This window comes from Eimeria acervulina, genomic scaffold (genome assembly GCF_000499425.1).
Source record: "Eimeria acervulina Houghton genomic scaffold, Eah_scaff657, whole genome shotgun sequence".
In the NCBI taxonomy this organism is placed as follows: domain Eukaryota; phylum Apicomplexa; class Conoidasida; order Eucoccidiorida; family Eimeriidae; genus Eimeria; species Eimeria acervulina.
In genome coordinates, this window is record NW_013547217.1 from 2,682 (window position 1) to 19,418 (window position 16,737).

The 16,737-nt window shown below is 46.6% G+C and overlaps 3 protein-coding genes across 3 annotated transcripts; 1 reads left to right on the plus strand and 2 right to left on the minus strand.

Moving 5' to 3' along the window:
- Window positions 1-4,386: 4,386 nt before the first annotated feature.
- EAH_00045650 (hypothetical protein, conserved) lies at window positions 4,387-8,030 on the plus strand (the record flags this gene model as incomplete). The annotated part of the gene is made up of 5 exons (XM_013391578.1): window positions 4,387-4,389; window positions 4,566-5,417; window positions 5,765-5,945; window positions 6,385-7,710; window positions 7,906-8,030. The coding sequence occupies 5 exons, from the start codon at window positions 4,387-4,389 to the stop codon at window positions 8,028-8,030; spliced, it is 2,487 nt and encodes an 828-aa protein (XP_013247032.1).
- Window positions 8,031-9,325: 1,295 nt separating this feature from the next.
- Window positions 9,326-13,607, minus strand: EAH_00045660 (hypothetical protein, conserved; the record flags this gene model as incomplete). The annotated part of the gene is made up of 6 exons (XM_013391579.1): window positions 9,326-9,616; window positions 10,374-10,633; window positions 11,228-11,475; window positions 11,996-12,470; window positions 12,757-12,864; window positions 13,574-13,607. 6 exons carry the CDS (start codon window positions 13,605-13,607, stop codon window positions 9,326-9,328), a joined length of 1,416 nt encoding a protein of 471 aa, XP_013247033.1.
- Window positions 13,608-15,935: 2,328 nt separating this feature from the next.
- On the minus strand, window positions 15,936-16,694 carry EAH_00045670 (asparaginyl-tRNA synthetase, putative; the record flags this gene model as incomplete). Its single annotated transcript, XM_013391580.1, has 2 exons — window positions 15,936-16,492; window positions 16,685-16,694. 2 exons carry the CDS (start codon window positions 16,692-16,694, stop codon window positions 15,936-15,938), a joined length of 567 nt encoding a protein of 188 aa, XP_013247034.1.
- Window positions 16,695-16,737: the final 43 nt, after the last annotated feature.

Here is a 16,737-nt window from a genome sequence, read left to right on the forward strand (position 1 = left end):
TGTCCAGTACTGCAATTCCCGCACGGTTAGAAAGGCAGGTGCGGGCTGCTCCCCTCTCCAATGTTACAGCGAAGAGCACCGTTTAGTGGTGAAAACGATTCTCTAGAGAATAGAAGAGAATAGACGGAATATTATGGGGAATATCTGGATGTATTTCTGCTAAATCTCTGTCAAATATTCGGTCTAACAAATGAGAGTGACAAATATTTGCCTTTTGGCTGGAGGAAACAAACGGCTTGACGCCCTATCGAGTTGCTCAACAGCCATCTAAGCAGCCCACCAAACCGAAAATGCAGCAAAAACAATTCGTGAAGGAGTCCTCCAAGCCAACCGCCTGTACAGGATAGGGGCCACCGTGCGTGGGCAGCGGAGAAATTCCCAGCATCTCTGGAGGTGTATTTTCGCCTTCAAAAACTACATACTGGCATATGTCCCATTAGAGGGGGAAACATGACATTGATGGCTGATGATGATTTCGAGGTAGACGTTGAAAGGTACCTCTTCTCCAGGGCACATTCAGCCTATTGGAACTCTTCGAAATGCGTTGCGGTGCCATGCCACCTCGACCCGCCAACAGGAGATAGTGCAACTGCCTTCATAAACCAGGCAGTTGCACTATCATGCATCAGAAGGATCAGACCTTGACGAAGCGACGTCCCACGAGAGAGTCGGAGCTTCTATACCAGGGGCTCACCGTAGACTGCACCAACGAAAGCAGGAAACAGCCCCAAGGGTAGCGGAGAGGCAGAGGAGGGGCGAACGGAAGGAATTGGTTGAAATGTTGAAATGCATAGCAAAGAGAGGAAGCGCCACTTCTAACTGCCTAGCCTGGGAGGACGCCTTACGTAACCTGGTGGAGAAATGTCGACGCTCCTTTTACGACAAGCCTACCACTATTCACACCAATCATCAACTCACGACATACTTATTGAGTGCTTTTCAAGATTTTGATTACGAATTAATTATTCGGTGACTATGGTAGCCTACAGAGCACAATATCGACGGAATCACCAAAGCGGTCGCCAATGCACTGTCGCCACGCTCTACCGGTCAAACATAGTTCCGGAAGTGCGCTTGCCTGGAACAGTTCTTGTTCCCTTCCCAAATTACTTTCTTCTTACTCCTTATGCACTTCCGCAGCAGCGGTTCTTGACCAGCTCTGCAGCGAAAGACACGAGTAGAGCCACAGCGTCGCCATACATTTTTTGTGGGATACAACGAACCGTGAACTCAGCCATTTACACCACCCAGCTTCGCGTCGGATGTACGGACGTATTGCGCAAAGTGAACTACCATGATCTGGCGTGTCCTGGCGGGGTCAAGATAACAATGGAGTGATTAGCCTTTCGTTAACCTCTAGTATGCCCGTTAGTCGAAGAGTACGTCCTCAGTTTTCCGGAGTGCCCGCAGCTGGAACCGAGGAAAACTACCATTATTGTTGCATTATTGCAAAGTCATTGAATATTTAAACGAATCTGGAGGTACTATCCATTGGCGTTCGTAGTCCATCGGCTAGAAGCTGTGATAACAGTTACTTTTTTATGGATTGGCTCAGTTAATATTTCCATTTCATCGTATGTTCGGCCCTAGCCATATCGCTGAGCGTGGCTCGATTATTCATTGACTATCCTTGCATACGCAGTGGATTTCCGGGTGTTACCTCACCATTAACGCTGGTTTGCTGCAAAGGTGTAGGTAATCCCTAAAACTTCCCCGAGTTTTCCTTACCAAATAGCAGCAACATCCTTGTGAATACGAAGAGCTAGAGGAGACAGATGAGGAGACATGGGAGCGGCGACGCGCAGAGGCCACAGAAAACGGGAATATTATGCTAAGTGGTTGGGAGGCCGACGACCCGAGTGGGATTCTGAGAAATTCTTGTGCGAGGCAATATCCCAGGAGCAGTTGTCTGCATGCTTCGACCCAGAGGCGGCGAAAACGTGCGTAATACTGCTCGGTGCAACAAAAATTTGGGTCGCTTTTACCGTTTGGTGGCAATCATTGTGCGAATTGCAGCGAGGCGCTACCAGATAAGTGCTCTCCGGCGCAAGTGATGTTCCTGCTATGGCCATTCCCTCTACCTATGGATAATTCCGCGCCTAAGCATCAAACCTTTCATTTTGCCATTTTTCGGAGCGGGGCCCCCCCTGGGGGGCATACAGGACCACCGCTTCACGTGCTCAATGATGGTGCGCGCCGGAGGCTTTTCATGGCATATGTTCCATGAGGCTGGGATGACTACATTAGAGCGTGGCCCTCAATCAAGGCGAACGAGTCAGAGCACCGTTCATGAAGGGGTCTACAGCACCCCCCCTACAAGATGCCGCTCGGGAACAGCGGCAAAAAATCAAGCATTGGCAGATGCGCTAGCTCCTGTTTTTCTTCACCTTTTCTCTCTTCCTTTGCAGCTGTCGGCTTCTGGTTGCTTTCGCGACCTTCTTCCCCTCCCACGACGCATCGGCACAACCAGGGACATGACCGTTTTGGGGAAAGGGGACCCAAAGCGTATCGAAGTCTGTCAGTGTGTGGGCACAGCGGCCCAAGGGCCTGTAGCTGGACGAGAGGGGCGGCCTGGGAAGTGTTGCAACGCGCCTCTTTGGAACTAGTTGTGCAAGGGACCTTTAGTTGCAAGCACAACCAAACACTCTTCTGCTGTCTGCGCACACTGCAGAGGATTGTTGCGCTTCTTCCAGCGTACAGGCTACCTACTGAGGCCAAGTAAGTGTTCATGTGCCAACTTGGGACACACCATGCAACAACAACTGTCCTTTGTTAAGATCGGCGAGCGTCGCAACGCTACACAGAGCCCCCATCCTACGATTTACGCCCACTCGCGTATTCCGGTGAACTACTCGGAAAGTGATTGCACTTGTATCCTGATGCACAGCGAGGGTTCTGCAAGTAAATGCATGCATCTCATGCTGTAGCTGCTGGCGTGTTCTGTTGAAGTGCAACTCCGTGCATACCCCGTTCCGTTTGTGGAGAGTATTTGACATCACTTCCCTCCCCTAACTAGGAAATGTCGTGTATTGGGGCTCGTACTCGTTTATATGCATATCAGCAACAGAATGCCTGAAGATGCAATGGGCAGATGCAGTTGTATGGAGCGATTTGTTTGTTTTGTAGCACCGTGAACGAAGTCCCCTTGGTGGGGGTGTGGCCGCTGGAGGGGGTTGGTGAAGACTGGCGCGAGTGGCGCTGAGTAATTCGCTGCTTTAATGCAATTTACCTCTTTTTTTAATTGAAAAGTTGGGGGCCGAGGCAAGAGATGTTGTTGCTGCCTACGCCCGAGTGTCTGTGAGGTAGACGGGCGGGTGACCGGCAGCGGGAGCCCCACAGCTGCGGTTTAAAACTCTGAAAATCAATTATTCATGAAGAAGACAAGTTGTTTTTGTGCGTTTTACCAAGGCAGCTAGAGTGTCTTCTTTATCGCGCAGTGTCGGGGCGTATGCACACCCCTCGCACTGGGACCCAGTGCTGGGGTAGCCATTGAATGCCGCTTCCCTCTGCGTGGTTTTACGGTCTTTTGCGGCCTTATTTTCTGTGCTCTTCATTCAAAAGGCATCCTGCTAGGGTTTTGCATTTCGAGTTAAGTGCATTTAGGGTGGCTAGAGGGCAAAGAAAGAACAAGGAGAGTTGAGAGGGAACGCACAGGAGAACGCGGGCCCTCCGTCTCCTGTCTTCGAATGGATTTGTTCCCCTTTATGGGGGTCTGTGGTTTAGGGTTTGGGGTTTGTAGATTTAAGTTATTTCTCGTGTTTTCCTGCACAGAAGGTCCCCCCTGCTACCCGAAGCAGTGCGTCTGCTGCGAGGGCGCCCCCCGGTCTAGCCCTCCTCTCTGTTTGCTGTAGGCGTTCCCGCCTCCTCATAGCCCTCCTCTTTCCACTGTATAAGGTGCAGCATTAAACGCATTGTATTTTTGCGTGTGGGTTCGGCGGAGGTTGGCTTGAAGAGGATCAGAGGCGGCTCCCCCCACCTGCTCGGGTGTATCGACAGGTACGCGGCGTCTTCCTAGCACTCCCTCACTGCACTGTATATGCGCGACATTCAGAAAAATTCATCTCTCTTTTTTCTTAATTCTTCCGTGGCCTGTCATTATGTGTGGGCCTCCTTTCCCCTCCACCTCCCCTCTCTCTGCCTCTCTCTCCCAGCATCTCCTCAGTGTTGCTCTTGCTGCTGCAGCAAATGCTGTATCGGGGCCCCTGCGTATCTTCGGTGGCTTTCTTACCTCTGCCTAGGCTTTTAAGAACATAATCTTTGCAAGGGTCTTGTGTTTTGCTAGCCCCCACTGCTTCTTCTGTTCTTCTGTATCCGCAGCAACCGAAACGCCAGCCCCTCCTCTAGTAGGCGGCCCAGGTGACGCCTTACAGTTGGCTGAAGAAAACGATGGTGAGGCAGTAGCAACAGCAGCAGCAATATCAGCAACAACAGCAGCAGAAACAGCAGCAGCAGCAGCAATGTGTGAGCCGGAGCAACAAGATATCTTCTGTGTTGTTGTCTGTTGGTGGGCCCCCGGCATAGAAGGGTTTTGTGCAGTGCTGTTGTTTGTTTGCATTTGTCTGTAGGACCCGCAGCAACAGCAGCAGCTTCTGCTGCTCGCTAAGGAGGTTGCAGCACTGCCCGACGCCCGGCCGGCTCCCGCAGTTCAGCAGCAGCAGCAGCAGCAGCGACAGCCTCTGTCAAGATTCTCTGTGCTTGTTGATGCAGTGCTTGCCGCTGCAAATGCACCGCAGAGTAGCAGCAACAGACAGCTGCTGCTACAACTAGTGGATGTACTGTCTACTGCTCTGACGCTGCAGCAGCAGCAGCAGCAGCAGCAGCAGCAGGCCCAAAATTCTCCTTTGACCCCAGGGGAAGTGGACGCTGTGTTTGCTGCAGTGGAGGCAATGGCAAAGCAGCAGCTGCAGCAGCTACAGCAGCTTCAGCAGCTACAGGAGCAAGAGCAGCAGAGCCTACCACAGCAGCCGCAAGAGCAGCACCATCACGAGCTGAGATTATTGACTAATGAGTTTGAATTTCCAGAAAAGCGACAGCAGCAGCAGCAGCAGCAGCAGCAGCGACAGCAGCAGGGGCTGCCTCAATTGCCTGAAGATTTTGAATCCCCCAGTCCGCCTGTGTCTGCGGCAACGTCCGCAGCAGCAGCCGCAACAGCAGCAGCAGCAGCAGCAGCAGCAACACCGGCAGCACCTGCAGTAACCCTGCAGCAGCAATACAAGCCGCTGCCTATCCGCACTTTTCTTGAAAATGTCTACAGGGGCCCGGTGCTGCCGCAGCACACCGAGACAGCTTTGGCTTTCGGTAGCAGCAGCGAGAGCGACAGCGAAGAAAGGCGACAAAAGAAACGAAAGAAGGAACGCAGAGTCAATGCAGCAGCAGCAGACGCTCTGTGGCATCCCCACTTCCATCCCCACAATCAAGTACGACGCGCATTATCCATGCATGCATGCAGAAATGCATGCATGCATGTGGTGCATGCATTTCTGCATGCATGCATGCATGCATGTGGTGCATGCATTTCTGCATGCATTTCTGCATGCATGCATGCATGCATGTGGTGCATGCATTTCTGTATGCATATCTGCAAGCATTGTGTTTTTGCGACTGTTTTTATGAATATGTCTGCATGCTTCTGTGTGCATTTGCATGCATGCATGCAAATACATGCATTTATATATATATATATATATATATATATATAAATGCATATATGTGTGTACAGGAATTTCGGGTGCGTTATCGTTACAAGGGTTCAATGCGTTTGAAGACATTATCGTGCTCTCGTTTTGGAAGAGAGGGGGCGAAGCTGTTGACTGGGGCTTTCGTAGCTCGCTGGGAAGCAACAGGAAGAACAGTTGCTGAGAGGACAAACCGTAGCCGATTGGCTTTAGCAGATCTACCTGAAGATACAGCGCAGCTGCCTGCTTATGCACGCAAAAGAACCGATAGTAATCTAATACTTCCCCTTCTATTCATTAACTTCTCTATTAATACAAATCATACTCTATTCAAATATTAATATATCTACGCCGTTGCTGTGCAGAAATAAACGCAGACGAATACACACAATGCAGTGCACATAAAGACACACGCAGAAACAACAACACAAATATATATATATATATATATGTATATATAAATGTATATGTATATGTATATGAATATGTATATGTATATGTATACTTATATATACACTTAACGAATATATATGTATGTATGTGTGTACTTGCATGCGGGCGGTTGGCTACACGTGCAGTGGAATGCACTCAAATGCAGTTAGAGAGAGGGGGAGGTAGAGACAGATAAAGAAATATATATATATATATATATTTCTTTATATGGAGGACGGGGTGTGTGGGCGGTGCTTGCGTTGTCTCTTGTGCTCAGACAACCGTCACCAGCAGCCGACGCTCCAGCAGCGCCAGCAGCAGCAGCAGCAGCAGCTGCCCCCGCAGCAGCAGCAGTTGCCGCAGCAGCATGAGTTTCAAGAACGCGAACAGCAGCAACGGTTGCTGCTGCCTAAGACCCCGCTGCTGCAGCGGACCGCAGCAGCCATACAGCAGCATTTCGTACACCCTGTTGAAAATGCATTTGGTGAAGACAGCTTGATAACTGCTGCATTAGATGGGGCCCCTGCGAACGGCAAACTTCTCCGTTCCCAGGGCCTCTGGGGCCTCCAGGGGCCCCCACAAAGGGGGGCCCCCGCTTCTTGCTCTGTAGAAGATATCTCAGGCCCCTCCCCTACATCTACACTTACTCCTTCCTGCTCTTCAGTGAGTGCAAAGAGCCCAGCAAGCCCTGATCAGTGCTCACGTGAGGGGTTGGACGCCCTATGGGCTGGGGGCCTCGCAGCAGGGGGGGGCCCCCATGGGGGCCCCTATCCTAGCCAAGCAGAGGAGGTGGCGAGGACCCTATTGTCTCAGAAACGGCCGAAGGCCTTAGCAAGCTTGCCCAGAGAGCTGATTAGCTGCCCTCCCGCCGCTGCTGCTGCTGCTGCTGCTGGCAGCATCAGCAGCAGCAGCAGCATCAGCAGCAGCAGCAGCATTTGCAGCAGCAGCAGTAGCAGTAGCACCAAACAAACTCCGCCTTTAACGCGTAACGGCGCGAAGACAAACAACGGGGGGCTGATAGATTTGGGTTTGAATACAGATATCTTGCAATCGCTGCTCAGCATGGGGGTACCTCAGGGGGGCCCATCATCTAGAGATGGTGGGTGGCCCTCTGGGGGCCCCTGGGGCCCCAAAGGGGCTTCACGTGGAGGGGGCCCCTGGGCAGTGCTTGCGCCTGCTCCGCCTGTAACGCCTACTACTAGCGACACACGAGGAGGCTGCCAGGAAGGAGGGGAGGAGGATCTGCTGCAGCAGAAGCAGCAGAAGCTGCAGAGGGCGGCCTTGCTTCCTCTCGATTTGCTGCAGCAACTGGGCCAGGGAGCCCCGGTTGCTGAGGAGACGAAGCAGCCGCAGCAGCAGCAGCAGCAGAAGCAGCAGCAGTGGCAGCAACAGGAGAAACAGAAGAAACAGGAGGGAGGAGAGCAGAAGGATCCTCTCAAGCTGCTGGAGGCTGCAGCAGCAGCAAAGCTGCAGCGGCCTTGTACATCAGAAGAGCTGTCGCTTGTGCTAGAAGAAGTCCCAATGAAGAAAGCAGGGGGGGCCCCCAACAAGGTGGGGAGCCCCTCTCCTTTAAATGAAGCTGCTGCAGCGCAGGAAACTGGAGGTAAGGGGTGTCTCTTGCATTATTTCTGCTGTTGCTGCTGCTGCTGCTGCTGCTTCCGCTGCTCTCGTCTCCTAAGCATTAGCGGCGCCTTTTGCGGGCTACCGCAGCAAAGCAAGAGTAAGTAGCAGCAGCGAAGGTGTTTACATATGTTTCCTTTTCTTTTTCTGCTGCTGCTGCTGCTGCTGTTTGCTGCAGGCGGAGTGCCCCCTAGTGATGTTTTGGGAGATCTGATATTCCAGGCCCGAAAGAAAGGAGGGGGGGCCCCCAGCAGCAGCGGGTCTGCGGGGGCTGCATCTTTTGTCTCCTTCGGCCGCCTGTGAGGTCCTCCTATTGTTCTTGTGCTGTCTTTTGAGCAGTTGCTGCTGCTGCAGTTGGTGCTACTGCAGTTGCTGCTGCTGCTGCAGTTGCTACTGATGCAGTTGGTAGTACTGCAGTTGCTGCTGCTGCTGCAGTTTGTGCTGCTGCAGCTGCTGCTGCTAAGTTGTGAAGCAACGGCAAATGCTGCTGCTTCGGGAGAACGGCCTGCCCTAGGCGCCGCTCCCTTCCATGCTTGTTACATAGTACTGCGCGCTGTCTGGTCGAAGGCAGCATGCACCTGCTGCTTCTTCAAAATGAGATGCAGCACTTCGCTGGGCTGGCTAGCTGGCTACCTGGCTAGCTCGCCCAGCTAGCTATAGCTAGCTCGCCCCTAGCTAGACCTACAGCTGCTGGCTGCAGCTAGCTAGCTAGTGGGCTCGCTTGACGTACTAAAGGCGAGCTATACCGCGTCGCCTTCGCAAGCTGGCTGTTATCAACGTCCGGGTGTACAGACGCTCAGCAAGAAGGCGGGGTGGGTCTTGTATAACGAACAGCTAGCTGATGATCCTATGGGCAAGCTAGCTGGCTGCGAATAGCTAGCCAGGAGCTTGTTATGACTTGTGGGGCCTCCCCAACTACACACAAGAGAGGCCGCCGACGAAAATGTGTTGAAGGCTTTCGTTCCCTCGCTCGCTGGCGAGCTGGCTAGCTAGCTAGCTAGCTAGCGAGGGGGAGAACTGCTAGCCAAAGGAGCTGTAGGCCTGGTTTGACCGAAACGCCTTATTAGGGCTCACGCGCCCATGTAATGGGGGCCCTCTCATAGGGGGAGCCCCTTAATAAAATATGTGATGTTTGCTTGATATATATATATATATATACACATGACGGCCTCTGTCTAGATAGAGAGCCGTCTCGGGTGTCTCGCCACCTCGTGTGGGTAGACGCCTGTCTTTGTACTGCGGCTAATAAAAATTTCGTTGGCCTTTAAAACTTGGGACTTGCAGATGCACTTTAAAAGCAATTTCACTCAGCTAGCTGCGCAGGCGCGCTGCTGGTTAGCTGCTGCATTGAAGCCAGCTAGCCAGCAGCATTCCCTACAACAACCTCGGGGCCTGCTGGCTAGCGGCGCGACTAAAGAATTTGTGAGAGTGGTGTGACGCTGCGCAATTAGTCAGCTAGCTAGCTAGACAGCCAGCCAGCTTCAAGAGTAATTAGCTAGCTATATCTTTTTCGACAGCTAGTTCGCTAGGTTATACAGGTAGCTATCCATCTAGCTATCTGCTTAAGCAGGCAGCTAGCTAGCTAGTTATTTAGCTAGCTAGCTGGCTTTTGCGCAGGGGCAGACGGTAACAGCTACACCTACAATCAGCCCAATGAGAAGGAGACTCGCGAGGACATACTTGAAAATAGTCGAAGCCCCAACTTTGCCCCCTGCACCAGGAGATTCGCCTCCGTGTTCAGGTGTAGATATACCATCGATTTCTTCATTGCTTTCTCTGCTTATTCTTATTGCTGCTGCCTTTTGTTCTTCTGTAGCATTTGCTGGTAACTCCAACAGAGGGGCCCCCAGCTGAGGTTCATTTCCTTCGCCTGGGGCGTGGCTGACTAGCTGCGCAACGCACACACAGAATGCAGGCAACTGCATGCAGATCTACTGTTCTCCCCACACTACTAAGACACCCCACAAACAACTCAACACAACACACATCCCCTAGCTAGCAGCTAGCTAGCACCGAGCTAGCTGCTAGCTGCACCATACAGACCCGGGGCAGCCAGCAAACGGGGAGCTCCTATGAGAGCTCCCCTAGGTCTGCTGCGCAGCGGAAGATAGTTGAAGGGGTGTACAGGCAGTAATTGAGGTGTACATACACTCGCTGAGGTGTACATACAGTCGACTGAGTGTAAATACAGTAGTTAAGGTGTACATAAAGTCGATGACACATTCATACACTCGATGAGGTGTACAGACACTAGATTAGGTCTACATACACTCGATGAAGTGTGCATTCATACACTCGATGAGGTGCACATACACCCCAGCGCATTGACTTACAGCGAAGTCATGCCAAGAGGGAGCTGCAGCGAAGTTGCCGCTTTCGTCGTTAAAAAATTTAGCGTGGGTTTCAAAAAAGCGAGAGAGAGAAATGCCTAAGAAAGAAACAAAGAAAGGAGACACCTCAGGATATAACAAAGGAGACAGCAAAATAATAATAATAATAATAATAATAATAATAATAATAATAATAATAATAATAATAATAATAATAATAAATAACAATAGTAAATAATAATGATAAAAATAATAATGAAAATAATAATAATATTAAAAAAAGAATAACAATAGCAGAGAGCGATCAGCACCACACCCCCGTCCTCAGCAGCAAAGCTGCAGGCGGGCAGTCTCTATGAATGGTGTTTGCTTTCTTGTTCGTGTCTGCTGCTGCTGCTTTCGCTGCTGCTGCTGCTGCTGCTGCTGCTTGTTTGGTGTAGCTGCTGCTACTGCACTCACGTCTCAAGTCTAAGTCCATCGGCTTCTTTTGAATTGACTTTAATAACTCATCGAATTCAAATGGACTGCCAGTTGGCGACGAAAAACCTAGAAGCAAAATCCTGTGGGGCAGCGCCGCTGTACATACACCCCACACCCCACACTTCAGCGAAACGTAATTCTCTGTCTTAACAACAACAACAACTGTAGTTGCATTTCTTTATAATCTGTGTATAGGAGAGCACTCAAGAAGACATCATGATGCACTTAAAGCCACTCTCTCTCTATCTCTCTTTGTTTTTTTCTCGCCTTCTCCCTCCCCTTTCCTTCTATCGAGCGGCCTAAGACAGCTTAGAGAGAGAGCCCTCACTGTAGCCAGCTAGCTGGCTAGCTATACACCCAGCTAGCTAGCTATATACACAGCTAGCTGGCTAGCGATAGACCAGACAGCTAGCTAAATACTACCCAGCTGACTATGCACGTAGCTAGCTAGCTAGATCATCAGCCAGCTAGCTAGCTATCTGTATATGCCCAACTAGCTGTCCGTTTGCCCAACTAGCCATAAGTAGACCCAGCTAGCAAACTGTGCACCCACATAGCCATATGTCCCCCCAGCTAGCTATCGGTATATCGAATTAGCTAGCTAGCTAGCTAGCTAGTCATTTGTATACCGAGGTAGCTATCTGTTGGGGTATATTTGCATTAGTTGATTGAGCACGAAGAAACGCTTACCAGGCGAAGGCTGTCTGATGAGCCACTGAATTTTGCATGCGTTTTCTGCCTTTACAGAGCAGGCTCGGGGTTTTACTGTAAGCTGAATTAGACGAACATCTGTTCCTAAAGAAGGGTCGTCTAAGTCAACAGCAAGAAATATATCTTTTTCGCTTAAAACGCTAGGCTCTTCAGAGACACCCCGATATAATATACCCGAAGGCGAAGACGCCAATCGCTCAAAATCTGATGAAGATAAACGCAAACCCCTAACAAACAAAACAAACAAACAAAACAAATACAAATAAATAAATAAATAAATAAAAATATATATATATATATATGGAAATGCAGAAAGGCAATGTACACATTTATTCAACAAGACTACAACTGAGTGATACATTAAACAAAACAAACAAAGACAAAAACATAAAAGGAGACAATGCAGAGGTAAGCAGACAAAAAATTATTTTTTCGTCTGTCTCCATTTTGTCTCTTTTCTGCTTATTGTCTCTGAGGTAATCTATTAAAGCCTTCTTCTGTCTCATGTATATATATATATTATATAATATATATGCGTATATTATATATATTATATATATTATATAGAGTATATATATATGTGCATATATATATATATATATATATATATATATGTTATGCCTGTCTCTGTCTCTTTGTTTCTGCTTGGGTAATATCTGTTTCTGTAGATTCAGCTTCTTTCAGTAAGTATTATTTACTTCAATATAATTGTTTGTTTGTTTGTTTGTTTGTTTTTGTTTGTCTCACCCGTCGAATTCAACAGTAAAATGACTCTTGCCTACTTTGAAGGGGGCCCCCAGCGCTGCCAGTCTTTCATTTATTGCGTCTCTCCCTAAGCCTCGCGAGGGCCCCTCAGCCTCTATATGCTCTTTCATAATAGGCGTCATTAATTCTTCTTTTTTTACTACTGACACTTCTTTTAAATGACTATGAACCCCCTCAGCACCTGCAGCAGCAGCAGGGGCCCCTGAGGGGGCCCCTGCTCCTCCAGGCTGCTGCTGTTGCTGCTGCTGCTTCTGCTGCTGCTCAGAAGTAGAAGCACCGGAAGGGGGCCCCTCTGCCTTTGACTCTGCAGCAGATTCCGCTGCTGTTGCTGCTGCAGCTTCAGAAGCAGACTCTGCTGCTGCTGCTGCTTCTCCTGGTTGCTGCGGTGTCTCCTGCCTTGATGTTTCTGCTTCCTCCGGCTCTCCCTGCTCCCTTTCAGAAGCACTATACTCGCCTTCTGTATTCAATTCAAAACAAACAAAAAAACATACTCTTAAAAGCATAGCAAACGCAGCAGCAAGCAGGAGACAGCGCAGGCTACCACAGCAACAACACCAGCAGCAGCAAAAAAAAACTGTAAGGTAGCAGCAGCAGCAGCAGCAGCAGCAGCAGCAGCACCATAGACGATGTCTGCGCCATGAATAGGAGCAGCAACAAAGGCACCAACAGCAGCAGCAGCAGGAGCAGCAACAGCAGCAAGAGTAGCAGCAGACAGCCAAACGAATAATCACAGGAAGGTATACCTGCTGCAGTTGCTCCCTCTGCACCGAATGCATGCGGCTTTATCGGGACATCCTTTTCATATTCTTTATCCTCAGGCTCTTCGTTTGTAAAGGCTACTGAACTTTCCACTGTAAGAACCAAGCACAAACCCTAAACCCTAAACCCTAAACCCTAAGCCCTAGACCCTAAACCCTAGACCCCAAAGCACAAACCCCATCACATATATTCATAATCCTGTCTAGAAGCGCCGGACACAAAAGGAAGAAGCTTCTGATGCCTGAGTTGCTGCTGCACGCCTCCCATGGCTCGCTGCAACAGCAGCAGCAGCAGCAGCAGGAGCAGCCTTCTGCCGTTGCAGCAGCAGCAGCAGGAAGCACAGCTGCGGCTTACCAGTGGAATCTGTAGGCTTATTGTTTGTTCGAAGTGCAGAGGCAAAAGAAGGAAGAAAAGAAACAGAAAAAGCTAAATATAGACAACTAACGAGAATCACCAGGGGCAGCCAAGCAACACCCCGGCGGGGTAAAGGCACCATATTCATCATTTTAAGGCTTTAAATCATTGAAATAAAGAAGTTAAAAGAATAAAACAGTAGAAATAAAGCAAATAAACACAGATAAAAATACAAACAAAGAAGATATACAGCCTACAGCCGCAGCAACTGCTGCCTTCGCTGTCTAAGTCGGCAGCACTTCAAACCTTCAGCTGTCTGTACAGCCGATGCAGCTTTCTTTGTTTTTCTTCATTGTATATTTTAAGCATATTTTCCCCTTTTTTGTGCTCAAATAAAGCATATTTAATTGTTATTTTTATTTCTTTTTCTCACCATACAAAACTAACTCAAGACTATACGCCTCAGCGGCCTTACAGCCATTGACTGCCCTCGCGAGCCTTCAATCCATACCCCCCAAACGTACTTCAGAAAAGATATCTTCTTGATTAAATTAAAAAATTGAATAAAATTTAATTGTATTAATTTAATATACTATTAAAATCTTCTTTTTCTGAGTTATTTGCGAACAAACAAATCCACCGCAGCCCTCGCTATACCGCTGCGCCTACAGCCACTGCAGCCTTGTTGAATTTTTCAGTATTTGTTTGTTTGATTTTAATGAATTTCTTCCCGGGCTTGTGCTTCGCGCTTAACTCCAATTGCAGTGAGGCAATATACATATACATATATGTGTATACATATTTGTATATACATATATATAATATATATATAGATCTGCCTTCAGGATGTAACGACAGGCCTCCTAGTTGTTGTTTTTTGTGTACAGAAAAGAAAAACAAAATGCATAAAAAGCAGAAGGCGAAATCTCCGCATTCTAACGCCTAAACCCTAAACCCTAAACCCTAAACCCTAAACCCTAAACCCTAAACCCTAATTCCCCAAACCCTAAACCCTAGCCCGCAAACCCCGATCGACGGGGTCCTTTTCCTATATTGAAACAAAAGACAAACACAGGTGCAGCCCCATTCTGCATGCATTGCAGTCTTCTCCTCCAGGCCCTCTCACGAACAAAACGCGAGAAGAAGTACAACATCAATCTCTTATCTATTGTCTTGCGCTGTTCAAAGCAAAAGGAAGTAAAGAGAAGAAGCGGAAACGAACAAAGAAGAGAGGGGGCAGACAGAAGAAGAACATATGCAATAAAGTTTATCTTCGTCTATGCATGCATCAGAAGCTCTTCATATATACTTTTTCTTTACCGTAGCATTCATTTAAATAATGAAGCCAAAAACAAAAAAATTAGTTGTATATGACTCAACCAATCCTTCGTTCTAATACACCTATTTATTTATTTATTCAAAATATACTAAACAAAATAAAATATCTTTTTGTTTTAGTTAAGGGCTGTAAATGCATGCACAGCCTCCAGGCCTAATAGAAGCGGTTCTTCTACCCGTTGATGCGAACGCTGAGGTGTACGTACACCCCAACATACCTTGACGAAGCCTCTCTCGAAGCCTCTCTAAACTCAGACAAGCCCTCCTCACCTCCCCAGTAGATACAAGAGAAACCAGCATATATATTTTACATCAGCGTATTTGATTTAACCTTTCAAATGCATTTGCAAGAAAACTGCATTAGACATCTGCCTATACAGCTCAGCTTTTGCTGCATTTGTTTGCTTTTAGCTAAAGACCAATGAGCACTTCTATTTATCAAAGCAGTAAAATAAAGAAGAATTCAAAGTCTTAATGCAAAACATCTCTAATGTGGAGACCTCTTCACAACATCTTCACAGGTAAACAAACAAAAACTCGTAAGCCACATATGTTGTATATATATTATATATATGCGCATATAATATAATAAAATGTATAACATAAATATATAAATATATATATATATATATATATTTCATATAAATATTACATAGTATATACATACATAATGCAGATAGAGTTCAATATGCATCGATAGACAGGGCAATCGATACATACGCATCCGCGGTGAATAAACATACTCCACAAACAAACATATATATATATATATCTATATATCTATATATATATATATGCATACATATATATATATATATATTTATATACTTGGGCCAATACAACTATATATGTATACATATCTACATACTATATATATATATATATATATATATAACTACATACCTAATATATGTCTATATACATCTACATATATATATATATATATACATATATGTATATATGTATATATATAAGCAGCAAGAGTGTCTATAGGCTGTCTGCTCGGGGAGAAGCGCTGAGTGCAGGAAGAGGTATATAGGTAGACAACTTGAATTGTTTTGGTTTGGCTGATGTTAAATAAACAAAAGACAGAAAAGCCGCTAAGAAAGATCTCACAAACGACTAACCCGAGGAGCTGCAACTCTTTTACGAGGAGCCTCGCCGTTCTGTCTTGAGCACAAAGTATTAAAACCAAAATATAAATAATATATTATATATATACCGGAGTATATATTTATATGCATATATACATACATACATATATATATAAACTATATATATAACTATATATATACTATATACATTTATATTTCTTTATATTTATATAATAGGGTGTTACTTCCCCATTGTGTCTGCAGTACATTTCGCAGACGCCCTCTCTTCTTTTTTTTTATATATTTTAAAATAGATTTCTTTAATATAATGATGATGATTAAATGCATGCAGCACAACTGTAAAGCCCTCTTCTTGCTTAGAATTCAGCGTGGCCGGGGTAACGAGGATAAGGAATTGTATCTCTGATATTTTCAATCCCTGTTAGAAGCATAATAAGACGTTCAAAGCCTAACCCAAACCCTGCATGCGGTACTGTACCGTATTGACGAAGCTCTCTATACCACCAATAGTTATCTAAGTTAAGATTCTTTTCTCTAATCATGCTATCAAGTTTACTGAGATCTTCTTCTCTTTGACTCCCTCCAATTAACTCTCCTATCTTGGGCACTAATACATCCATTGCTCTTACTGTCCTTCCGTCTGCATTTAACTTCATATAAAATGCCTTTATATCTTTAGGATAATCATATACAATAACGGGTTTCTTTGCTACTTGTTCTGTCAAATGTCTCTCGTGCTCACTACCCAAATCCATACCCCATTGCACTTTTTCTGAAAATGTTACACGACCTTCAGCTTCTTCTTTCTGAAGTAGAGACACCGCATCCGTGTATGATATTTTATCAAAAGGAGCAGATAATATATTTTCTAGACGACTTCGCAGCCCCGGCTCTTGATTCTTTTCAAACCAGTCTATCTCTGCACATACACACACATAGCAGAAACAATAATATACACACCAATACGCAGATATATATATATATATATATATATATATATATGTTTATGTATACATATGCATACGTATATATATATACATATATATGCATATAAAAACATATACATATATAGATACATGCATACACACATACATAACATACATACATTCATGCATCACATACATACATACATGCACATATATATATATATATATATAT